Source organism: Liolophura sinensis, chromosome 11, assembly GCF_032854445.1.
Source record: "Liolophura sinensis isolate JHLJ2023 chromosome 11, CUHK_Ljap_v2, whole genome shotgun sequence".
Taxonomy (NCBI): domain Eukaryota; kingdom Metazoa; phylum Mollusca; class Polyplacophora; order Chitonida; family Chitonidae; genus Liolophura; species Liolophura sinensis.
This window is the reverse complement of record NC_088305.1, coordinates 9,148,402-9,174,898: the sequence shown is the minus strand read 5'-3', so window position 1 is coordinate 9,174,898 and position 26,497 is coordinate 9,148,402. Positions and strand designations below refer to the sequence as shown.

The following is a 26,497-nucleotide window of genomic DNA, read 5'->3' as shown; positions in this document are numbered from 1 at the left end:
GCGGAGGGTCGTGCGTTTCCCCAGGGCTCTGCCCGTTTTTTTCTCCCACAGTGATGCTGGCCGCAAGTCGTGTAAGTGAAATATTTTTGAGTACGACGTAAAAAAAAACCCAATGATATAGATAGGTTTTTCCTGTAAAACTTCTTGTACAAGTTCAACACAGCCGGTTATTCATTCTCTGGAGTCCACTGACTCTGCAGACGGGAACAGTCCACATCCCACTCTCAGATCATGGAATAGTTACATGTAGGCCGCATCAGTTGGATGTTTTTTTCCCCTTAAACCTTGGCATTAAGATCTATCTGTAATATAATTTACCTCCGTGGCCGAGAGTTTCGCACGCCAGCGCGGCGCAATACAGTCGCTGTCACCAATGCAGTCGCTGTCAGTTAAAGCCTAACGTATGCTGTCTTCCTTTCCGGCCGTACGTGGGCAGGTCTCTCGGAAACCTGCGAATGGTCGGGTTTCCTCCTGGCTCTGACCGCTTTCTTCCCACCACACCACGTTTTCTGGCCGTCGTCGTATATATTCCTTGCACGTGAGAAGGTCTGTCAGCAACCTGCGGATGGTCATGGGTTTCCCCCGGGCTCTGCCCGGTTTCCACCCACCATAATGCTGGCCGCCGTCGTATAAGTAACATATTCTTGAGTACAGCGTAAAACACCAGTCAACAGAATAAGTAAATAAATAAATAAAATAAATATATTCTTGAGTACGGCATAAAACACCCATCAAATAAATATAATAAATAAATGTTCCCAGAAGACCCCTGAATATGTACATATCCCAGTCAGACTGACAGCAGGTTAAAGAGAAAGAATACCCCCAAATCACAGCGACTGCTTTGGTGGGAGGCTTCTTTGTCATTGCGCCGTGCTACAGTCCTAACTTCCTCGGCCCCTGGTTTAAAAATAAAAATGAACGTTAAGTTTAATGTTCTTTCTTTGCACTGACTCTTATTTTTGTACTCTGTCCCTTTTATAGTATAGGAATGTGTGATACACTGCTTATGTTGCTACATGAACTTAAAACAGTTTGAGACAGGTATTGGTGAGATGAATACGGACAACTGTTTAATTTAGTTGGCTGGTGGCGCCATATTGAGCACATTTTAACTCATATAACGATCCTCGGTATATATGATACATGTATGTGTCAAAATCCTGGTCATTTGCCAGGGACAACCCTTCTGAGGTAAATCCGCAGGCGAACTAGTAAGAGCTGGATTCCAGCATTTCACCTTATCATCTCTACTTCCTGTAGAGACCGTAACTTCACACCACCGGCTCCCAACCCGCGGGCCTTTATATACATATGTACAATGTACGTGAGTGAGTGAAAGTTTTAACGTCGTTTTCAACAATATTTCAGTTTTATCACAATGTACGTGAATACGTACTAGGCCTTTACATAGTCTACTGATCATGCAGCTCATTGATTTAAGATTTGTTTATTAATTTTATTCATTGTTCTTTAAAGAAATACGATGACAGGGGGCACAGCCTTTCAAGTTGGTATCCTCATATTACCCCTTGCATTATCTCCCCTGACATGTAACTCTTTAACCAAAACAACATCAACATACACACGTGTGTGTAGTGAAGATATGTGATGCTAGATTTTTCCTGTGATTGTTTGGAATATCTCCTGTTATTTCTACAAAGCTACAGCTAGGCATGGGGAAAAGGAAACGCGGTTTCGCATATCACAAAGATCCAGCCAATCTTAAACGTTTTAGATCGGTTGTCGAGAAGTTTGTGGAGGATGCTTCACCCGCGGTTGACCACGGCGACAGACCGTTGTCATCCTCGCCAGGGAGGGTCGGTGGAGGCGGGGGGAGAGGTGTAGGAAGAGTAGGGGGACGGGGCAAGGAACAACTTCAGCAAGGGCGGGGACAGAACAGGAAACGGCGAAGACGTGAGGAGAGAAAGCTGAAGAAAGTAAAAAATTTGGCGTTTGCCCAGAGAAAGCACGTAAGTCTAAAGCAGTGACCAAGTGAGCGTGCAGTGGTAAACCGTGACTGTGTGAACAGGACGAAGTGTCATGCAAAGATAGTCTGTCTAGATGAACAAATGTGTGATTCGAAAATTTTTACATTCTGTTACGATGTATGTGAGGATATTGAAATAATACACCCTCTAGATTACATGTAGGTCTATGGGGCTGTGTTTATGTAGAAACATTGGAAGTTTTCGTCCAGGCGAGGCCATGCCACTCCATATTATATAGGCGATGTTACATGAAGGCAGACATGTTAATAAGTGAAGTGTTCTTGTGAAAAAAACCAGTCAAGTGTATATGGAGGATATTGCACAATGAAAGTTTAACATCATAAACATTTTTCGAGTGAGAGGTCTTGTGGTTTGTCATTTCCACCGTTTTTTGTCATTGTCACAAGAAAAATATTAAAGATATTCAACCTTCACTGTGCAATATTCTGTTCACTATTGACGTCACAAGACGTCTTGTATAAAATAGTGTCTTATTGTGTGACTTAAGAAATGTTGAAATTGACTGAAATAGTATTATGACGTTATTCGACTGAGCTTGTATTGGAATGTCATAAAACAAAATGTTTCTTTTTGATGTCATCGCGTCTTGGTGTGTAATAACAAAATTGATATCTAACTCTAGCCAGTGAGGTATCACTTTTACCAGCGAAGGAAATCTTGACATTTCACCTTTATGTAAGTAATAAAAATAAATCAGTCCTCCAAATTAACCACCTTAATTGGCTTCAAGTGTTAATTGATGTTAATAACACAGTGGAATAGCCATATTGTCTTGCTTGATTTTTGGTACCGGGTCATGTGATGTCTTTGGCATGACATTCCAGTTAGGCAGCACAAATATGTCAGTTCATTGAGGGAGCAACCATAATTGTTATGTATTATTAGTGGAGAAATGTGAAAGTACTTCAGACTTCTAGCAAATGTTCAGAAAACCAGTATAGTGTTTATTTCAAGTGCATTCAGTGTAGTTGAGGTGGGGTAAGCATTTAGGCATGCCAGTGTTTCCAACCTTTTCTTTTTATAAGGCCATAGGGAATACGTGCAATTTACTGAGTTGATACATGGGCTTGTGCTTAACACATACATGTAACCTTGGAGATGGCTTTAAAAATAGGCTCACAAAGGGGTGTAAAATTTAAATTACAAGATAAAAGTACTGATATTAACTTGGTGCATGCATCCATCTTACAGAGATAGGACTCTGACATCAGTGTTATGTTGTTGCACATGATGAAGTCAAAACTCAGGCTGACATTATCAAAGACCAGTTTAAGAGTGAGTTGTGTCTGCACTTGTTGACAGAGTTTGAACATCATTGAAGGCAAGAGAATCTCTCTGATTTTGAGTCAGCCTGTTATTGGAATGGTGTGATGGCCATCATTGGGGGTGGCAAAATTGTCGTGGGCTTTTAGTTGTTTTGACGAAATCTTTGAATTGTTTGTTCCTGTCTCTGTCTATCTACCGGTCGCAATATTATGGCTGCAAGACAAGACACTTGACTTGTCGCTAGGTGAAGGTATATTTTTATATTGTGATACACATGTACATGTATCTTTCACAGCCTAGATTTTTGTGGTGTACTAAGAAAAGATAGGGATATAGAGATATGGAGGACAGTTCACATAAACATGCACTACACTGTACACGTAGATAGTCCATGCTAAACTGGCTTTTCCCCCAAATTTATACTTGTGGTCTGTTGATATTGGAGGGGGGATAACTCTTGCTGTTTTACAAACTATGTGGCCTGAGAGTTCAAGCAGCAAAGTTAAGCCCCTTTAGTCCTTGATTCTTTCAGCAAGGCCTTATTGATATTTTCAGCACCTCATATCGATCTTTGTGGCAGTGTATGTATCAAGTGACAGACAATGTGTGTTTCTGCAGAAATTACCCTGCGGTAGCAGTTTTACGAGCAGTAAAATTTTAAGTTCTTCTGTATGGAATAAATATATGTAGTTTAAGTATATTATCTGTCAGAAAAACCTGAGTTTCCAGTTAAGCTGACATTTTTTTATTGTGTCGTTTATAAAATTTTGTGTTATTTTGAGTCTTACTCGACCATTTTGAGGTGGAAAACCATTGTACTGATTCCGGATTGAGACAAGTTTGCCTTACGGTATGGCTGAAATATCAGTTTGACCGTAAGCCCTAATTATTCATTTCAGTGGATCTGAATGTGAAATTGTGAGGAAATGTACGGTCTAATACTGATTCTAATACTGAACTGGAAGTGCGCCATGGTCTAGTGGCTAGAAGCTCTTGACTTTCAGTCACTATGACACACAAGGTGCGGGTTCAAATCCAGCCTTGGACAGAGTTTGTAAATTTGTAAATTCGTCTGCTGTCAGTGTTGGTGGGGACTTAAGAGAATAAGCCGTCACTGCTTGGGTGGCCATTTAAGTGCACAATCTAACATTCACTATGGGCCTTGCGCATATCTGAACATGGCATGTGGGGAATTTTGTCAACAACTTACCAAAGGTCTGTGGTTTTTTCTTCCACACAAAAACCTGATCACCATCAGAAATTTGAAGCCTTCTTGAATTGACATTAAAGCAGCAGTCAAATAAATAAATAAATACTTGTAAATGATCCTGAACTTAAAACTCTGTTGATAAAGGTTCCCAATATGGCGGAGTACCAGAAGAACAAGGATAGTACAGCTGCAGAAAAGCGCGCAAAGAAACGAGAAGAGAATCAGAAGACAAATGAAGTGAAGAAGGCTACAATGAAGAAAGATATTGCTGTGAAGGTTTGCAGAAATTAGACTCTTGTGAAGACTGTAGTGAAGATTGTTGTGAAGCTTAAACATGTTAAAGGCTACATGAAGTGTGTTTCTAAATTCTCAATGTTCATTTAGGATATGTTCTTGTTGCTGAGGGTGGCTTGGTGTGAGTGGGTTACCAAAGCTGATAAGTTCACCGCTGATGTCGTTTCAGAACATTGCTGAGATAGAGGGATAATTTTGAGACAAAGTATACTTCGAAAATATGATTTATAAAGTTTTTTTACTTGCCATTGCATTGTTTCTCCATTTTTGAGTTACGGTTTATGCATTCTTTATTAAAATCCAAACACGCTCTTGAAAAACTGGCCTCTCATCTTCCTTTTTCAGAAAGAAGACACAAGAAAACAGGGTCTTTTAGAAGCTAACAAACAAGATGAAAAGATTCTCAAACAGCTGGAGAAACAATTGAAGATGAAGAAAAAACAACACTTGCCGAAAAGTTTCATTGATGATGGCTTGGATTGTATCCTTCTTTATCAGTGATGCTGCATGTGACTTTTAGACGAAGCTTTCGATACTGTAATTCTTTAACCTTTTCGCGGTTTGCAAGATGTTTATTCAAGCATATTACAAGGGCATTATTCTGTGTAGACGGATAAAATTTTTCTTTTCGTAAAGCCCTGGCATTGGCCAACCCAATTAATGCAGATTCGTCTCCAAAATCAAATTAAAAAGATGCATAAATGACATTGATAATTGCCCTTCATATGCGAAAAGGTTGAGGAATTACTGCAGTGAGAAAGTGAACAGTGTGATTTATGGATGGTTATGGTTTGTATGCACATGTTTATAATGATGATGGGGGCCTCCATGGCCAAGTTGTTAGCTTGCTAATGCAGCACAATGGTTCATAAGCCTCTCACCAAGGCAGACGGTATGATTTCAAGTCCAGCTCATGCTGGCTTCTACTCAGGCTGTTGGTGGGAATGTCTGCCACAATCTATGAATGATCGTGGGTTTCCCCTGGGCTCTGCCCGGTTTCCTCCAACCATAATACTGGCTGCCGTATAAGTGAAATATCCTTCAAGGGTATGGAGTAAAACACCAATCAAATAGATAAAGGAAGGTAAAGCCTGTGGCAGAATTGCATAAGTGTAAATATAATTTTGACATTTGTAACATTATCATGTTATCAAGGACCAATAATTTTTAATGGAGGGATTGAAATTTTCAGCTGATTTGATCTGATTTTAAGGGAAATGAGGACTTTCAAAGTATCTAATCTTTGTTAATAATTGACAAAACTAATTGTTTTACTAATGCGAGATCTAAAGAAATTTCTGCTGATTTGGATAAAGAAGATTCTCTTCTCTCCCCTGTTAGCGGCCCTTACTTGGTGTGATAGTCCATCCTCACTCGGCACTGTCACATTCTGGTTTATGTATAACCAAAGCTGATATTGCTGAGATAGAGGGATAATTTTGAGACAAAGTATACTTTCGAAAATATAATATGTGTGCATTTCCTACATGTATATTCATGATTTCTGAATCATTAAGTACTAGCCTTAAATCTGAATCAGACATCCTGGAAGCGATGGACTCTGACAAGCTATACAGTACGTATGGCCAGTACTCAGATGAGGATGAAGATGATGTACCAAAGAGAGCTGATGCTAAAGTCAATATAGGTGAACTGATGGTATTTTATGCGTCTTCAGGTCTATTCATCATTCCCTGTTGTAATCATTTGATCTAAACCATTCTCTCACAGTTAATTTGCAGGATTGCCTTGTTTTCATTGTGGTCAGGATCTTGGTAGAAGTAAGTATTCACTAGTGCTGTCGTGTAGTTTTACATGAAAGCTGGAGGGGAGCAGTTGCCTTTCACCAATTTACGTGTAACATGTTATATGCAAAAGATTTACTACTCGCCCCGATAGCACAATTTTTAGAGCGTCCACTTCAGGAGCGGTAGATCCAGGGTCAATCCAGGGTCTAGTCACACCTAAGACCTTAAAAGTGAAAGTTGTTTGATCTGTATCAGGATAATGGCTCTGACTTCTCAGTGAAGCAGCACTAGATGTAAGAGCAGTGGAAATCTGTCCTGCAACAAGGAGGCAGATTAATTACACTCTAAGGATTCTTTCGTGGTCATATGACTGAAAAATTGTTAAGTGCGACGTTAAACCTCAAGCACTCACTCACTCATTCAACTATATAACTTGCCATGTTCATGTCAGTACATTTAGGTGACGTCCTCTGGGTTGCATCACTCATTTTATACAGGCGGTCATCATTAACATTTATATTCATTAAAATGCTGATAAACAACTGTAAAATAAATAAATATTTTACTTATAACTTAATTTCACTTAGGAATGGGATAAATTCCCCTACATTTAGAGGTCTTCCATTGTTCTTGAGGCTTGGTGATGATGTAGCAAAGCAGTTGACAGTTGGTGTGGCCATTGATGTCACCTTACATGAATTTTTTTGGAGAACATTTGTCGGTAGCCAGTGGACATACATACATATGGGAGTTTTTGTCAGTTATTTGCCAAACACCAGTGGTTTATTCCAGGAACCTCAGTTTATTTTATGTTTTCCGATAAGTGTAATATTCTTACCGTGCACATTGTTAAACTCAGATGAAATAAATGAATATCTGGAAAAACCAAAGAACATCAGCCACATGTAGCATACCTTACCAGCTTCATGTACATGTCGTTGTTGTTTCACAGAAACTTAATTGGGCAAAACGTTATAAATCACATTCTACTGAGCAAATATTCAAAAAGAAAGAACCTGAAGAGGTTGTGTTCAGTTCTGTCCTTGTCTGCTGATAACTGTGTTTCTATGTTACAAGATTTGCTGAAATGATGCATTGGTTGTTAAATAGAATTATTTTGCACTTTAACAGAAGATTTTTCTGCCTTGGGGCCCTCCTGGGTGAAAAGACTAGGGCATTAGCCCACGTCGTTTCTTGGTTCTAACGTGTTCTCGACACAACATGGTTAAAACGTTGCCAGTGTGATGCTAAATCATTTAATCATTTATTTGAAAATTTCAATATCGGAATTTTTACTGGTCTCATTCATGTGTCTTTAGCAGATGCCGGTGATGCCTCAAGTAATGATGCTGCTGCTGATGATGAAGATGACATGAGTGATGAGGATTCTGATGATGATATGCTTTCTGGGAGTGTCATCGATTCTAATGATGGCAGCGATGTCGAGGAAGAAGCCAAAAAAATAACTCTGATACAAACAGACTCAAACACTTCTACACGTAAATCTATTTTGAAACGAAAGGGTGAAAACAACCCCTTCAAGGAGAAGACCCCAATAAAACAGAAAGGCCTGAAAAAATCGGTATCCTTTGATGAGAGTGTCGGTGACAGTGATAGTGACAGTGAAATTGCTGAAAATGATGATGATATTGATGATGATGATGATGATGATATGACTGATGAGACTAATAGTGAAAGAGAAATAATTTCAGAACCGAAGGTTACATTGAGAGAAGATATATATGGTAGGCTTAGAGATGAAGATGGAAATGTGGTTCCTGAGACCAAATTGAGTGGGGCCTATATCCCTCCAGCAAAGAGGCTGGAAATGGCTGAAAGTGATGACAGCAAGAGGAGACTAAAGCTGGACAGGCTGAAAAAACAGCTGAAAGGTTTGGTGAACAGGTACAGTACAGTTTTATGGTCATGATGAAATATAGGATCCATTGATTTTTAGAAATTTTGTGTGTGAGAATGGAGTGATCCTACCCTAAATTCTCTACCTGAACTATACATTTTAGTTTTGAGTCCTTATGAATTATTGTCTTCAACCTGATTGATAGAATTATACTGTACTGTACTGGTAAATGTTTTGAGGATTTAAATGGGGTATGGCACATCCATGTGTACTGGAAAGTGATTTTTAAAGCGGAGGAAAAGTCTGGACCCATAGGCAATTTACTATATAACAATTTACAGTTTATAATAAGTGTTTGAACTGACTTCCACCTTCCTCCAAACACTTTCTTACTCGGGAGACACATGATCTTCGAACATTTCAAAGCATAGAGTTATTCCCCCTTATGGTTTAAATTTCTTGGGTGATGTTATCTTTTAGTGGCTGTAATGTTCCTGGTTTGTTAGCATAAACCACTGATACAAAAGTACAAGTTCTACTCTTTCTGGAATTGTTAGCTTCTCTGTCATGGGTAACAATCTGAAAGATAATAAATAAGATTAATAAAATTATACATGATACTTAAATGATCAAAATTATGTTAAAAATAAATGAAAACAAATTCTTTTGTAAATTGCCTATGGGTCCAGACTTTTTCTCCACCCTGTATATATATATATATATATATATATATATATATATATATATATATATGTATATATATATATGTATATATATATATATATTCCATGTTTTAGGCTGGATGGTCTGTCACACAGGATACATGTGCTTTCTCAATTTTAGTTGTTTGTGTTTTAGATCTGTTCTGTGTTTGTATCATGACCGCTGCAATACAAACTTCAAACTTAACCAGTCGTAGTTGTTCTCTAAGACTTTTACCCTGTTCACACGGCCAAAATTTAAACCAGATCAAATCTGAACTGGCTTCAGAAGTCGAAGCATGCATGTGAAAATGCATGCGTTCACACGACCATGTGGCCAAGCTGGTTTTAAGCCAGTTTAGGGATTTGCTTCTTCACACAGTCACATTTAGGCTGATTTAGTAATTACGATGTCATCCTGACCTCCACGTAGCCGGGGGATTTAATCCAGTTACCGTTCACACAAATGGTGCAAATAAACCCGATTAAATGCCACCACTTTACGTTCACACGTGCGACGTTGACCCATTGTTGATATTTTCCCTATACCTTCACCTGTTATATTTCACCTTATTGTCTGCTAGCTGTAGCCATAGTGGAGTGCCTTCATGTGCACTGATGTGCCTGTTGAGATAGTTTAATTAGGAAAAGGGTGCACGATGTAGGCATATAGGGCATTATTATACAATGTATAGATGTTTGATCTGTATGTTACCATGGTTACTGATAAGCCAATCAAGACTCAATACATGCACTCATAATCTTATACTTCATGATGTATAGGGTGAGTGAAGCAAATATCCAGCCAATCAGCAGCCAGATAGAGGAAATCTACAGGACCAATAGCAGGGCTGATGTCAGCGAGTCCCTGTGCAGCATCATCACAGAGGCATGCGTTTCCACGGTGATGACCCCTGAGAGGCTCACCATGGAATTGACCATGTTAATAGCCATTCTCCATGGAAATGTTGGGCCTGAAGTGGGTAGGTAAAACTAAATGACACACCAAGAGGACAAAACTTCAGAGCAACTATATATTCAAATTCCAAAACTTCACGAAAGGAACAGTACTCGTATCTTGCTACGAGTGAAGAATTGTTCCAAAAAATTCCTGATTCTCAACCCAGATCACCATCGAACTATAATGCTTGCCTCAACAATGCTCAGTTGTGGTCCATGAGGAAGATAGACATACCCACCTGAAGTTAGCAACAATAAGGTAAAATTTCGTCCCTGACTAAGTTGCTCACTTTTCCAGATTCTGGGAGTTCTATTGATTTTAGAAAGATGCTTTGAGAGGTGTTTGGAAGGTAGGATGATATCTTACAGGGAAGATGTAAATTTTAGCACCAGAAGTAATGTCTTTATTTGCCTCCAAAAATAGTCTTTTATGGTCATTTAGGGTAGGTACTTATTCCCAATTCCTTATTCTGAAATAGGTGAGGCTCCAGAGGATGCACTCGCATGTCAACCATTCGCTGGGTAAATATGGGGTTTCATGTTCTCTGTGACCCTCCTTTAGGGCCACCCATAATGATCGCCCTGTACATACTTGTAAAGAAATGGCTATGGAGTCACATTAGTTTCTTTTATGTCGCTCTGAATGGCAATTAAAACTGTCCTTTGTCGTGCACACAAGACCAGGGTGAGATCAGTAAAATAGGGCCTTCCTGTCTGTAAAGATCCAGATATACAGCAAAATGCTAGCATCTAATACTTGTATGTAAAATGTAACTGGCTCTAGTGACAAAACCGCTGTTTGTGCCGCTCTAGAAAGACATTGTGCACTTAAAAGATTCAATATATGAACGTGCCGTCTAATTTTTATTGGATAATTAAGGGGTCTTCATGTTCATATGTGGGACAAAGAGACAAACAGATGGGCAGGTGGGCAAACTGATTGACAGACAGATGGTTGAAAAGGTTGAAAAGTTAAGGTATCTTGTTCATGAGCCATAACTGTGCATTGTCTCCCATTAAAAGCTGCGCACAAAATTCCACTCAAATTTGTAAATAACTTCTTCCAGAAAATAGCTGGCAGATGGGCAGCAAAGACAAGCTTGTTATTGCCTTAAAAAGCCCCGCCTCCTTGCTCACTGTTGGTGGAGGTAATCCCTTGTGTGTTTGATGGGTTTGAACAAGACATACTGACATTACAAGATTAATTCGAACTTGACACCACTAAAATATGCCAGGAAGGAATTGTATGACATCTTCTTGATTTTTTTAAAAGAGAGCCACCTCTGTTTGCAGTGTAAGAGATCCACTTTTTTTTTTCAGTTTAAGAGACCCACCTCTTTTTGCAGTGTAAGAGATCTACCTCTTTTTTCAGTTTAAGAGCCCACCTCTTTTTTGCAGTGTAAGAGATCCACCCCTTTTTACAGCAGTGCAGGAATTGTAGGGCACCTTGCCCATATACCCATGTAAAGTTTGCCTTTTCTATCCATCTGTCTGTCCATCTGTACGTCCGTTTGTCCATCAATCCGTCCGTTCATCCATCCATCCGTCCGTCCATCCATCCATCCGTCTGTCCATCTGTATGTCCATCCATCTTTCTTACCTTGGTAACTGCAGCAAATATTGTCTGTTTTCTCTAAAATTTTGCCGGCAGCTTCTCTTTGTGAAACCTCATATCTGCTTTGAAAACCAACTTCCTCCTTCCTTCCTTACTTATCATGGGATATAAATCTTTTCTTTTCTGTTTTTTTAGGTGCATGTTTTGTACAGAATCTGGCAAAACTATTGAAAAGTTTACAAGGAGAGGATGACAATGACGGGAAGCAATTAGACAACCTCATTTCCCTTTTTGCACACCTTTACAATTTCAAGGTAGTATGTTATAATCAGTAATATTAGAAGTACGTAAATAGAGAGAAGTTTGCCACTGCCTTTTATGTTTGTTCTCACATCTGTACTCCCTCTGGTCTGATAGGTCACTAAAAAAATACACAAGGTGATACTGAGGGATGATAAGAAATAATTTGTAGTCTACATGTCTCAGTTAGCAAGCACTATCAGTTTCACTGGAATGAATTGTCCGTAACTAGAAATGTCAGATCGACTATTGCTCTGTCTTATGCAGCAGTCATTGTGGGGTGGGAATATCGAGATGGGGAGACTTACTAAGAGATTATGGCACACTTCTCTCTTCGTACTTTTAACAGTGTGTTCAAATGATGTTAATGATTGTAATGAGTGTTGTTGTGCTATGTTGTGATTTTAGCACAACATTAAAATGTGTAAGAAATTAAAAATTTCAAAGTGAGGTGAGGTGACTGAGCTCTTGCAGTGAAATACTGTAGATACACTTCAAACCTTTGATATCTGTTTGACATGTATTACAAGTTCATTGTACATGTGAGGGAATGAGCGAAAAAGATTTTGCAATTACACGTACATGTATCCAGCGTTTCCAGTTTACATAAATCTATCCTTTTTGCAGTTTAACATATGTCTATACTTTTTGCAGTGTAACATTCATCTATACTTTGTGCAGTTTAACATACAGTTGTCCTTTTTGCAGTTTAACATACGTCTATACTTTTTGCAGTTTAACATACGTCTATACTTTTTGCAGTTTAACACACATCTATCGTTTTGCACTTTAGCATACATCTATACTTTCTGCAGTTTAACATACATCTATACTTTTTGCAGTGTAACATCCATCTATCCTTTTTGCAGTGTGATATGTATCTATACTTCTTGCAGTATAACATACATCTATTGTTTTTGCAGTTTAACATACATCTATACTTTTTGCAGTCAGACAAACATCTATCCTTGTGGCAGTGTAACATACATCTATACTTTTTGCAGTTAAACAAACATCTATCCTTCTTGCAGTGTAACATACATCTGTACTTTTTGCAGTTAAACAAACATCTGTCCTTCTTGCAGTGTAACATACATCTGTACTTTTTGCAGTTAAACAAACATCTGTCCTTCTTGCAGTGTAACATACATCTGTACTTTTTGCAGTATCTTAGTGTAGTAATGTAACACATATTTGTCCTTTGCAGTGAAGTAGTTTTATAGCTAGGTTATTAGCAATCAGATGGAGCCTTTGAATGGGTGATTAGCTGGTTTCTCTGAATTAATTTGACAGGTCATCCACAGTCTCCTTGTTTTTGACATTCTGAAAACGTTCACAGAATCATTTGCGGAAAAGGACATTGAGTTGATTTTGCTTCTTCTAAAAAGTAAGTTTTAATCAGGTAAAATTTTGTAAAAAAAATGTTTGTATCTAAAATGTAACAAAATTTTCCTTTAAATTTAATTTTCTGATATATCTGATGGAAAAACAAAAATTTAATAACATGAGTAATAGTTGTATTGTTTTATTGTGCACTGCATAAAACACCAATCAAGTATAAAGACTAAAACAAAATTATGCAATTACGTATTTATGGTTTCATTTTGTGTTAAAATATGTGTATAATGTAATAAGTAGAATAAGTGAATATAAGTATTGGTTTCTCAGCTTTTTACATTACTATCACCATGACGATTTGGCCAAAAGTGGCATTAAACAAAAATTATTCATTCTTACTATGTAAAATTCCAACTGCAGTTTCAACCTGCCTCGTCATCCTTTCTTTTTTCAAAAGGAGATTATATTCAATCTATTTCTAATAATTTACATTTATGGGTTAAATATTTTAAGAAATAAATTTATTTATAATTTTTAAAAATTAATTTATTAAATTTAAAAAAAAAAGGAAAAAAGTATATTTGATTCAAAACAATGTAAGTAGTTATGATCCAGTACTGGTAAGTAACATCTGCATTGGATGTCTTCAGATGTTGGCTTTACGTTAAGAAAAGATGATCCCAGTGCACTGAAGGAAGTTATCCTTCAAATCCAGGCCAAGGCAAATACTGTGGACACGTCCCATTTTGTGGAGAAGTGAGTTTTGCAAACTGTAGTTTATTATACCTTTTGTGTGTGGGAAGGTCTGGTAGCAACCTGCGGATGGTTGTGGGTTTTCTCCGGGCTCAGGCCAGTTTCCTTCCAGCATAATGCTGGCCGCCGTTTTATAAGTGATATATTCTTGAGTATGGCATAAAACACCAATGAAAGAAAGAAAGAAGGAAATAATGTTAATGTTGGTATTATTGATTCAGCCAGTGTAGTTTAATCAACTACTATTAGAGAGGTTTGTCAATCCTTTTTAAAAATTTCCCGAGTACATTATTTCGTCTTTTTAGTCAACTATTAAAGTAGATAAGGGCTTTCTTCATTCAGCCAGTATTATTTCATCTTCAAAATTATCTAAAAAAGATTCTTTTCACAGTGGCAAAGTTTAACAGTTTTACAAGAGGCTTTGGTTAGATATCACAAGAGGTTTGGACCAGTTTATCATCGAGAGTTCAAAGGCCAAGGAGATTTGCTATGACAGATTTGTTAATAAGCTACAAAACCTGTACTGCAAACTAAATTCTCCAACTAGTCTGAAGACAAATGAATATTTAATATTTTGCATTTGCGTCCAATCTGTCCTGATCTGGAAGTTGATGTCATTGGACGTCATTCTCATGATGTCATTGGACGTCATTCTCATGATTTCATTGGACGTCAGTCTCATGATTTCATTAGACGTCAGTCTCATGATGTCATTGGATGTCAATCTCATGATGTCATTGGATGTCAGCCTCATGATGTCATTGGACGTCACTCTCATGATGTCATTGGATGTCGGTCTCATGATGTAATTGGATGTCAGTCTCATGATGTCATTGGATGTCAGTCCCATGATTTCATTGGATGTCAGTCTCATGATGCCATTGGATGTCAGTCCCATGATTTCATTGGATGTCAGTATCATGGTGTCATTGGATGTCGGTCTCATGGTGTCATTGGATGTCGGTCTCATGGTGTCATTGGATGTCGGTCTCATGATGTCATTGGATGTTGGTCTCATGATGTCATTGGTTGTCAGTCTCATGATGTCATTGGACGTCAGTCTCATGATGTCATTGGATGTCAGTCTCATGATGTCATTGGATGTCAGTCTCATGATGTCATTGGACTTCAGTCTCATGATGTCATTGGATGTCGGTCTCATGATGTCATTGGATGTCATTCTCATGATTTCATTGGACGTCAATCCCATGATGTCATTGGACGTCAGTCTCATGATGCCATTGGACTTCAGTCTCATGATGTCATTGGACATCAGTCTCATGATGTCATTGGATGTCAGTCTCATGATGTCATTGGATGTCAGTCTCAACCAACTTTTTTTTAGAATCGTGTGGCTCAGTTGGTTAGCGCAATAGGGAAGCGTAATGACCTAGGAGCCTCTCACCAGTGCAGTCACTGTGAGTTCAACTCATGCTGGCTTACTTTCCGGCCGTACATGGGAAGGTTTGCCTGCAAATGGCCGTGGGTCCCCCCTGGGCGCTGCCTGGTTTCCACCCACCATAATGCTGGCCGCAGTTATATAAGTGAAATATTCTTGAGTACGGCGTAAAACACCAATCAACTAAATAAATAAATATTAGAATCGTGCATCACCTAAGGCCTAAGGTGGAGCTACATATAAAATTTCATCCAAATGTGGTCCTTACAATTTACATAAATTTGCTAACAGACAGACAGGTGGACAGACAATTGCAGGCAGAAACGTAACATCTTCAGTAGCGTTTTGAATTTGCCTTTTTTACCTTAAGATCAAGAGTGAAGTTCATGCTGGAGACAATCTTGGCCATCCGCAACAACAACATGAGAAAGATCCCAAACTATGACCCCACCCACCTGGAACACCTGAGAAAACTCATACGCAATTACGTCAGAGGTGAGCTTGTTCGTTTTCTCGGACAAATTTTATAACCTTGTCCTACATTTTGGTTTAGCAGAGTCGTTCAGATGCTTGTTTTAATTAATCTTAAAGTCACTCTTGGTACAGGTTCAATTCCAGCCATGGACCTTGAATTTGTAGATTCCTCCGTTCTCACTCTTAGAGGGGCATTGTGATGCTGCATGAACAAAGTCATAATATTTATTAAAAAGGCCCTTGTCTTGTACATGTGCCAGTATGGTGTGTGTGGTGAATCTCTACATAACAATCGGAAAAGTATGTCTGCATCTTGATAAGAATATGAGAATAGTTTTCCATGGCACTTTATTCCATTCATTAATATTGCCACCATCATACCATGAAAGAATTTTTCAAGAGATGGCCAGATCTCCTGAATTGTGGTGACAATAGTATATTAAATTAGTAGTAGGTCTTGCCAACAACCTGCGGATGGTTGTGGGTTTCCCTCCGGGCTCTGCCCGGTTTCCTTCTATCATAATGCTGGCCGTGGTCATATAAGTGAAATATTCTTCAGTACGGGGTGAAACACCAGTCATATAAATTAATAGTACATTATCAGACATCTTGTGTCAGGTTTAAATACTAAATACGGGACAAATTCCATTTGGACCGTCAACACTACTTTTATCACTGTTAATGCGGTCTTGCATGGAGTTTTGTGGGAGCTCACATGTACATGTAACTTGCTTTCCACCAACATAGCATGCATATTTAGCTCTCTTACGTGTAAGAGGTGGTAATCTATGGGTCACATGAGGTGGGAAATTTCTTAAGCTTGAAGTGTGGTGATTTATTTGAAGTGCTCAGGCTATCCTTATATCCCAATTTCTGTTTCTCTGAAAACTTTTATTTCTCTTTATAAGATCATATTTCAGTACCAAAACACAAACACATATTTCACCGTATGAAAGATTTTGAGTAAATAGTTGTGCAGCGGGAATGAATTTCGAATAACTAATTACCCTCTTCCTTTAAAAGCTGAGGTGGAAGGATAGGTCAGTGTGCAACTCTTTTTTTTTTGTTAATTTTTTTTGGGGGGGGGGGTAATTCTTCAATAGCAATTGAAGTTTGTGAATCTTGCTTTTCACACACAGGTGGGAAGTTGACAGATAACCAACTAAGGATCTCTCTGAGTGACTTGATGAGGGCTGAGGAGACCGGCAGATGGTGGCTGGTGGGGAGTGCATGGTCCGGTGGATTGACAGACACTGGTAAATATACATTACACTACTTGAGGAGACTGGCTAATGTAGATAAGCATAAGGTTTGATGGGTCGGTACTGATTGACCTGGTCTCCATGTACTGGGATTGGGTACAGTCTAGTGTCTGGTGTCCTTGTAATGGTGTCTGGTGTCTTTGGCATGGTGCTTTTACCAGATACATGTCGGCTGTGAATATGGTTAAGGGGGAAACCATCTGGACATGACCTTAGACGAAAACATTGCATGCCACAAGCAATAATAGGACTCTCCTTCTGTCAATCCGCCATCTATTTTATGGCTCAGCTTGGAATTTGAGACAATACTCAGTCATGGCTCATTAACAAGGTAAGCAAAGTGCCATCAGAATGCTGTCTATGGGAAGAATAACGGTTAGTACTTTACACCGTTAGGGGTCTTAACGAGTTTGTTACGGAGGCTTTTTGCGTCGTACTGTACTTAATAATTTAACAAGTCATAAGATGAGGAAAAGTCACAAAATGAATATTTTGTTACGTTTGTAGTGTTCCAGATGACGGACAGTTTGCCAGGCAGTGAATCTAGCAGCAGTATGGCCATCTTGGAATCCGCACGAAACCAAAGAATGAACACTGATACGAGGAAGGCAATATTCTGCACAATCATGGCCAGCGAGGTACATCCTACAGTAGCTAAAGAGCTACTACAGTGTGAAAACCTGTATGTCTTAAAATCAGGGTTACAGGATAAGGATTGAGATTGCTTGCCTAAATTGTTAAAAAAAAAAATGCAATTTATTAAAACCGCTGATGTTAGTTTTGAAGGATAGTATGGAAAGAAAAGTTTTCTGTCGTTTTCAACTCAGCCTGGTGTGACATCATGTAAGAATACATGACGTCACCTATCGTGGAAGTATAGCAACAGATGATATCATATTTTCAAACCCGCGACGTTAAAATACCAATCACGCACTCACTCAAACGTGCATGACGTCATTCCAGCGTAACTGCTGTACTCGATGTGAAATCTACATGTGCATGTATCTAAGCGAATATTCAAGTCAAGTCACATCAGGAAAATGTGATGGAAACTGCCGAAGATTTTTGTTTTTGAAACTTGTTTACTTTTAAGGGTTAAATAGTGTTATTCATCGTTAATATTTTTGAGCTGTGAAGTTAGCTCTGTTCCCTAAGGTATCCTTCATATCATTTTAATATTTCTGTCTATCTTCTCTTAGGACTGAAGTAACACATTAAACATCAAGGTCTATTTTCAACAATTACCTGTCTGATCGTTTAATCGTTGAGCTGACAAATCTGGTCCACAAATTTACATCCTGTATGTATATCTGAGATGTACAGTTTGTGGTGTTATCTTTGATTGTTGTTCACCCAGTTTTTCTGGAGATTTTTGATTAAAAAAAAACAAATTTTTGATGAAACTAACGTCATATCCTCTACCAACATCATAAACTTTACAAGCCCCAGGTGATCTTTATATAGCTGTTACATGTACAACACATGCTGTTTGTCACTCATCAACTCATTGTGACGTTTGCATGCAGTACAAGAGTTACTTCCCCTGAATTTCGTTAGCACTTCGCTTTAAATTATTCTGCTAAATTCATGTTTCCACAAGGGTGAATTCAGTTATTTTAATTATTTGTAGCATTCAACAAATTGCATCATTTGAACTTAATATGCAAATTATTAATATATTTGATGCCGAGGGGGTTAGCACGTCAGCGCAGGGCAATGACCTAGGAGCCTCCCACCAGTGCGGTAGCTGTGAGTTCAAGTCCAACTCATGCTGGCTTCCTCTCGGGCTGTACGTGGGAAGGTCTACAGCAACCTGTGGATGGTCATGGGTTTCCCCCGGGCTCTACCCTGTTTCCTTCTACCATATTGCTGGCCACTGTCCTATACGAGAAATATTCTTGAGTACGGAGTAAAACACCAATCATATAAGTTTATTTGTAAGTATATTGGATTAGTGTTTTAGGTCATGCACTCACAAATCAATCATTCATTCAGTCAATCTTATATTCTGATGTGAAGGTTTCATATGGGAGTTACTAGTATTATGAAAAAGGATTAACAATTAAGGATTGCTCTCACTCCATTTACTGTACAAACGAACCCTGATTTACATATCTGATGGCTTCAAAAACAGATAACAGGGTGGTGTTTATAGGTTGTGTTAAAATCTTGTTGTGTGATTTTATTGTGTTAAGATCTGAACTCTTTCCTCAGGATTTTGTGGATGCGTTTGAAAAGCTACTCAAGCTAGGTTTAAGACACAAACAAGAGCGAGAGATCATTTATGTTGTGGTGGACTGTTGTTGTCAGGAGAAAACTTTCAACCCATTCTATGCCTATCTCCTGCAGAAATTCTGCGAATATGACCGCAGGTTTCAGGTAAGTCTTGTCACAACACTCGCTAGTGCTGGCTTCCTCTCCGGCTGTCTGTGGGAAAGTCGGTCAGCAACCTGCAGATGGTCATGGGTCTCTCAACCAATCAAATAAATATAAATGAGCCACACCTGTTAACATCCAATATCTTAATTTACACTCTGGTTTCCTCCACCCATAAAGCTGACTTTGATTGTATATTCAGTTATACAACAGCAGAACATCAAATAAATAAACATATAAAAATATATATGAAAATTACCTGTAATTTGAACAGAAATATCACATATGCTAAAATTGTGAGGCAGATTTGACATTTTTACTGTCTTTCAGGCTAAGAAAAGTGATAAATTCTTTATAAACTTATTTTTTCAGATGACATTCCAATTTCATCTTTGGGACAAGTTCTCACTTTTGAGCCAACTCTCAGAGCAGAACTTGAATAACCTGGCAAAACTGCTGACTCATCTTCTGGCCACTAAAGCTATTTCTTTGTCTGTTCTAAAGGTAAGATAACTCGGAGACTGATTTTGTTTCCCGTTATTTTTGATTGCTACGCTTCCTGCTGTGTCCTGCACTTCTGTTAAATCTCTGATTTTGTGCGTAATGATTAAAGTATTCTCTGTTGCCTAGTGGGTGACATGCTAGTGCGGCACAATGACCCAGGAGCCTCTCTCTAATGGAGTCGCTGGGTAGGTTCAAGTCCAGCTTATCCTTGAGCTGTAATTATAGTACAGTTTGTCCTATATTTTCTGTAATTAAATTATTAAATAAAAAATATATTTATTTTTTATATTTATATATACCCACTTACCTACATGTACACCCATACACACACACATACATACATATGACCCTTCTTGGAAAAGTCTGCCAGCAACCAGCGGATCGTGGTTGTGGCTTTCCCCTGGGCTCTGCCCGATTTCCTTCCCCTATATTGCTGGCCGCCGTCGTATAAGTAAAATATCCTTGAGTACGGCATAAAACACAAATCAAATAAATACATACACATGATTTGTCTTGTACTTGACACGTCGCATGACGGAAAAATTGTTGAGCATGATGTTAAACCCCCCCCAAGCACTCATTCACTCACTCACTCTTGTACTTGTTTTCAAAATTTACATGCTAGCACAGTTGGTAGAGCGTCCGCTTCGGAAGCGATAGATCCAGGGTCAATCCTTGGTCGAGTCACACTTAAGACTTTAAAAGAGGAAGTTGCAGCTTCCTCATTCAGCGTTCAGCATAAAGGAGATAGTGCAATGACTGGTTGACCCATATCAGTATAATGGCTCGGGCGGGGCAGCTTACTTGCCTTCGGTTAGGCGTCTTGGTGAAGCAGCACTAGTTAAAAGAGTGATGGAAATTTGTCCTGCAACAAGGAGGCGCATTACGTGCATTCTAAGGATTCCTTCGTCGTCGTATGACTGAGAAATTGTTAAGTACGATGTTAAACCCCAAGTACTCACTCACTTACATGTGAGAATGGGCTTTTACATTGAAACTGTTAAGTAATTGCTCAATAAAGCTGTAAGTTGACTATTAAAATACTGTAAGATGTACGACTGTAAATTACATCTGTTAACTGTATGTTTTCCAGACTGTTGAATTTGGGACACTGGAGAAGCCTATGGTGCGTTTCTTGAAGACTGTTCTACTAGGAATTCTATTGGACCATCCTGATCATGTGACCAGTGATGTGTTTTCACGGATTGCACCGTTGTCCAAACTACACATGCTCCAGGAAGGACTAAAACTATTTATGCACCATTTTCTGTTGAAATCCAAGAAGAACAAATCGCTAGACTCTAGCAATGTGTTGGCGGAGAGGATAAAACTGGCTGAGAAGTCGCTGTCCTCGGGCCAGACAGACGTGTTGTTATGATGAACAGTGAGTCAAGACATCTACAAGTGGCTGGTGTACCATTTTCATCAACAACAATAAAAGCAGCACTTTGGGAGGAAATATGGTTATTATAATAAATGTATTTGTATTGTTTACCATTGGGTGCATTTTATTGATTTATTTATGACAAAATTTTACCTAAGAATTTGCATACGCAAGTGCACTTTCATAACCATATAAAGGCCTTAAATTCATGCTTTGACATGCTTGATGTTAATGATTTAGTTTCACTGATAAAACATTAGTCAAACTTCACAAAACACTTTTAAATGGCCCAGTTGTCAGCTGAAAAATAGTGAACTCTAGATGAAATAAATGTACAGTGTATCAAACTTATACAAAAAGCAGAGAGGGATATTACATGTGTAATTTGGGTCTCTTCACTCTATTCAAGAATTTTTCCCTGTAAAAATACGGTTAATTTTATGAGTGGAGGAAAATAGAATACCTAGTTTACCAAGGACCTGTGGCAAATTACTGGACAGGTAAGCTTTCCCTCTTGTAAGTTACCATAGTGATGGAAAAAGTGCTTCAACAAAGTAAATGACATTCCCATCTACTCCATTCACTGCTTAAAGGTAGGCAGTACTCAGAATTTCAGAATTACACTAGTACATGCATTTGTAAACCAGTACGTGAACGAACCAATGTCATGCCTTTCTGTAGTTAGCTATAATATAAAGAAAATGAAGGAAAGTCTTTGGTGTTGGCCCTGATATAAACGCAGTTCTGTGGACTTACATGAAGCTCCCATATAAATGGAATACCCTGCAGTTTTCACAGCCAGATAAAAAAGAGAATTACTCTGGAAACAGTCTGGTTGTAATGGGAATTTCTTGGAGTAATCCTTGACGTGGCTGTTATAGAGGCAGTTTGATGACGTACATACATGTAAGTGTTCTCCTTATTCCCAGGAGGTTTGTCAGTTTCAGCTGCAGTCCCAGTTCTAACTTACATACAGTATATGATCAGTACAATCGGAGTGCATGCTGTCCCAATGAAGTGGCATGCCTTGTACACCAAGACGCCGCAGCAATGAGCATGCAGACACGCCTTGGCACTCGTGATGCGAGGGTATAGGGGAAGACTTCCAATTACGAAGGTCTACCGGCAACCTGCACATGGTTGTGATTTTTCTCCCAACATAATGCTGGCCACCATTGTGTAAGCGAAATATTCCTTAGTATGGTGTAAAACACAAGTCAGATAAATAATTAAATTTCCAATTCCGAACAGCTTGCATTTATGTACGCAAAATAGTACCACCAATCAAACTTGACATTAAATATTCAGTTTTCAACTACAAATTCAAAAAAGGTACAGATATAAACTGGTTTTTATTTCTGCATATCTCATGTAATGAAAAAAAAAAGTAGAAAAAACACAACATACAAAAGCTGGAAACAATGTAACAATGTTTGATATTGCTCAAAGGAATGTGAACAAAAAATAAATTGGTGATAATAAAGAGATTGAAACCGATACAACTATGTTTGGCAACTGATTGACCAAATGTTGACTGTGACAGATTTCTGTGTTACAAGTACATAAACTTGAAAAGTGAAAATGAAACTAAGGTGACATATGCGTAAGCCTTGTTGTTTTAGGGTTCTGTTGCTGACGAAGGGATATCATGAAAAATTTGTTGCTACATGGAGATTACCAGAGAATTTTGTGCCCGATACTTAAACAGATAACAATATGGTAATGAGGCATACTTTAGCTTTTCACTACATCAACCAACTAAATGAAATGTAACCATGGAAACTGGTTATCATTATCATTCATAGCAGATTAGGAGGAATATCCTGGTATTTTGCTTCATAGATGAAAATGGTTTTTTCGCATACGGTTGAATCATACACATGTAAACAGCAATGGCGGCAGATGACAGTTTCCGTAAAGATGGATTTAATGAATACCAACAAGACCATTTTTTTTCCCTTTTTTCAAAATACAATTCTTCTTCTAGTATATCAAGTAACAGTATATACTGTTACATGTATATCTGCCAAATTATTAATAAGTATGAATACCTCTTCAATAACACGTTCACAAAAATGTTTGCATGCAATACAATGCAGCAATCAAAAAGATAATCTTAAGTGCAAGTGTGTTATGTCCTTTCAACTGTTTGAACAAATGCAAAATAGTTTTATAAACCCTGTATAGAACTTTATGTTTTGACTTCTGAAACCATCAAATGGACAAAACATTTTCAACCCACTAAGGTGAGCACACATTTGGCCTGCACTGCAGGGCTTCAATCCTGGGGGTCACCGTAAAGACGTGGTGAAGTTTCAATTCACGAGAAGATTTCATACATGTCTGCTGTGCATATATATACATTTTATATACTGCTTGAAAAAAAAAAAAAAAAATAGGGGACATTTCTTTCAGCTTTGTATTTCTTCAAAGTATGATTGCATATGGAAGCTGTTCACTTCAATGTCTCCTTATGGTGGAGGCATTTTGAAGGACATGCACGTAAATTTTGAAATTTGCATTTAAACTTGCCTGTTCAAGTCTGTTAACATCTGACAGATTAAATCACTTCTAACACTTTTCCATAGTACTGTTTCTTTTTACACCTGTAATATTGTTACAGATCCACTGTTAATCTACTTAGAGAAAATGAACATGAATAGCTAATGCTCTCAAGTACATATGTATAATAAAAAATATCCCCTATTGTTTTGTGTTGTTTTTTTTTTAACAGAATGCAATATCACCTTCTTAAAGCTGATAGAAGTATACATATATATATATATTGAAACAGTTTATTCTTTCTTGTATTGAAAGAAAATCGACTACAATTATGCATGTGTGTGTGAAATTCATAAGTCTACCACATGAAAGACAGATACATCAATGTGAAACTTTGCCCGCTGAAAACTTCACGTAATATCCCACGTACTACACGGTACGTAATAAGTACATGTATTTAATATTGTACTTAAGCTGTGCCTGCTGTAACAGTACCAATATCTTATGAAATATAACTAAATTTAATTTACATGAGATTATATACAGATATACAGATGTAGATAGGTAGGACATTTATGTTTTCTATACAAAATATATATATAAAGTAAATAACAAATACATGGATGTGTTCACAAGTGGTATATAAATTATATAATTCTTAAAGGGGTGGAGGGTGGTTAAATAAACTTGAATAGCCTTAACAAATACATATACAGCTATTGCAAAAATGTTCTTATACTCAACACCTTCTAAATATCTAACTCTAATATCCCCACCCTAACACCCAGGTATTTCAACTTACATGTACATACACATATTTTTCTTTTCAAATCACTGGCAAATGTTGAATCACTTGAATGACGGTAAGTGGCTTGTACACTTATGACAAAGTCAACTCCTCCAATATGTTCTACACATGTGTAAATCTCTCTAACAATTAACTAAGTGGTTTGAACAAATAAGCTTGTGCAATACTACTCACAATTTCATTACACTGTTTGTTTAGTTTATTTTTTTAAAGGAATATCCTGTTTTTGGTCATCTTTCATTGCCCCAAAAAAAAAAAATTGCCCATACAAAAAATTGCAAGGAAGTTCATGATATAAGGCTTTATAAATATATCTTATATTCAGACATGCTCATAAGGGGAGGTAATTCAATTCCATCAACAAATAAGTAGTTTCCATATTCAGAGCCTAAAATGGGTGAAGATGAAAGACAAAGGAGATTGGCAAATGGCAAGGGCTGGGGTGTTAATGGTGATGGAGATGTTTATTAATTGTTTATGTCCACGTACATGTATTACACTGGGTCAGCACGAGATGCGTCAAGGATAATTATCTGTAGAGCCATCGATAATTTGCAAACCATGTTTTAGGCCATGGCACCTACAAGTACATGTAAATACCATAGTAATATATATATATATATATATATATAGGTTATTAATATATTTTAGCATGAGGTTTTTTGTTTTATTTATCTATTCTGGCTTATGAAAACATCAGCGATTCAAATGCAATTTTGAAGAAACTAACACTGAACAAAAAGTAAAGTAATGAAATTTCACCAAATGCATGATGAACGTTAAGCGGTATGTGTCCTTTTTTTTTTTTTGGAGAGTCAGTTATCTTTAAAAAATATCTTTTTTATAATGGCCTAAGATTTAGACTCCAAGAGTTAAACACCAAGACATTTTAACTTTTTTGAAAATGACAGTGCTTGTGTTATTGCTCTAAATCATGAGGTGGAGTGATTTACCAGAGAAAAAAAAAACAAAAAGTTACTTCAAAAATTGTGTGAAAGTGAGTCCTGCTCTACAAATTTGTAAATTTACAAAGGTTGCCCCATATTTGACCAAGTATACACGGGAACACATACACGTAACTAACCTAAATTTCTATTTGTGATAGCCAATCTGCCTTCGTTTGTAACAGAAATGTTCTCTGTACCATATGCTACATACCGGCTCTTTTCTAGCAAACCTTGATCAGGCTTCTATATGTACCATTCTACTAGCACTGCTTGCTGATGATGAAGCCATCATTGGTTCCTTGATCGTGCGAAACATGAATCGCTGATTTTAGTCAAGAGAAACTAGGTACATGTAGCTCAGATTGCATCCATGATATAAAATAATAACGGACGTGAAATAAGCCGTCATTAATACATTATTCTCAATAAAATCACCAACTCACTTGGTTTGTGCTCTGTACGTGTGTGTAGGGGGCTTACAGCAAGCGGGAGGTCAGGAAGGGTGGGGGTGTGGGGTGTGTGGGGGTTACTCATGGTCCGCCTCCCACTACCCTGTTTCTCCCTCTAGTTGGGGCCGTTGGCATGAGAGCACAATTGGTTGTTTGGTTGTTGTTGCTATCTGTATGTACGAATGTATTTAAGCTCACCTCTCGAACTACAGGACACTTTACTATGTTGTATTATATACATATAATGTACATGTATACTGATGTATTTATTTGATAGGACTCTCAAGTACATGCTTCCTACATGTATACACTGTTTTCTCTGTGAAGGCCTTGGGGAAGAACAGTTTCATTGTACATTAACTGGCTACCTTCCATAAATAAAGACACAATTATTCTA

General features: G+C 37.9%; 1 protein-coding gene across 1 annotated transcript; it reads left to right on the top strand.

The window, feature by feature from the left end:
- The first annotated feature begins 1,676 nt into the window (after positions 1-1,676).
- Positions 1,677-21,450, top strand: LOC135477838 (nucleolar MIF4G domain-containing protein 1-like). The gene is made up of 15 exons (XM_064758043.1): positions 1,677-1,973; positions 4,633-4,764; positions 5,128-5,263; positions 6,323-6,430; positions 7,850-8,435; positions 9,873-10,072; positions 11,800-11,918; positions 13,198-13,291; positions 13,893-13,998; positions 15,765-15,889; positions 17,008-17,124; positions 17,638-17,768; positions 19,345-19,509; positions 19,879-20,010; positions 21,104-21,450. Exons 1-15 carry the CDS (start codon positions 1,677-1,679, stop codon positions 21,386-21,388), a joined length of 2,733 nt encoding a protein of 910 aa, XP_064614113.1. The 3' UTR covers positions 21,389-21,450.
- Positions 21,451-26,497: the final 5,047 nt, after the last annotated feature.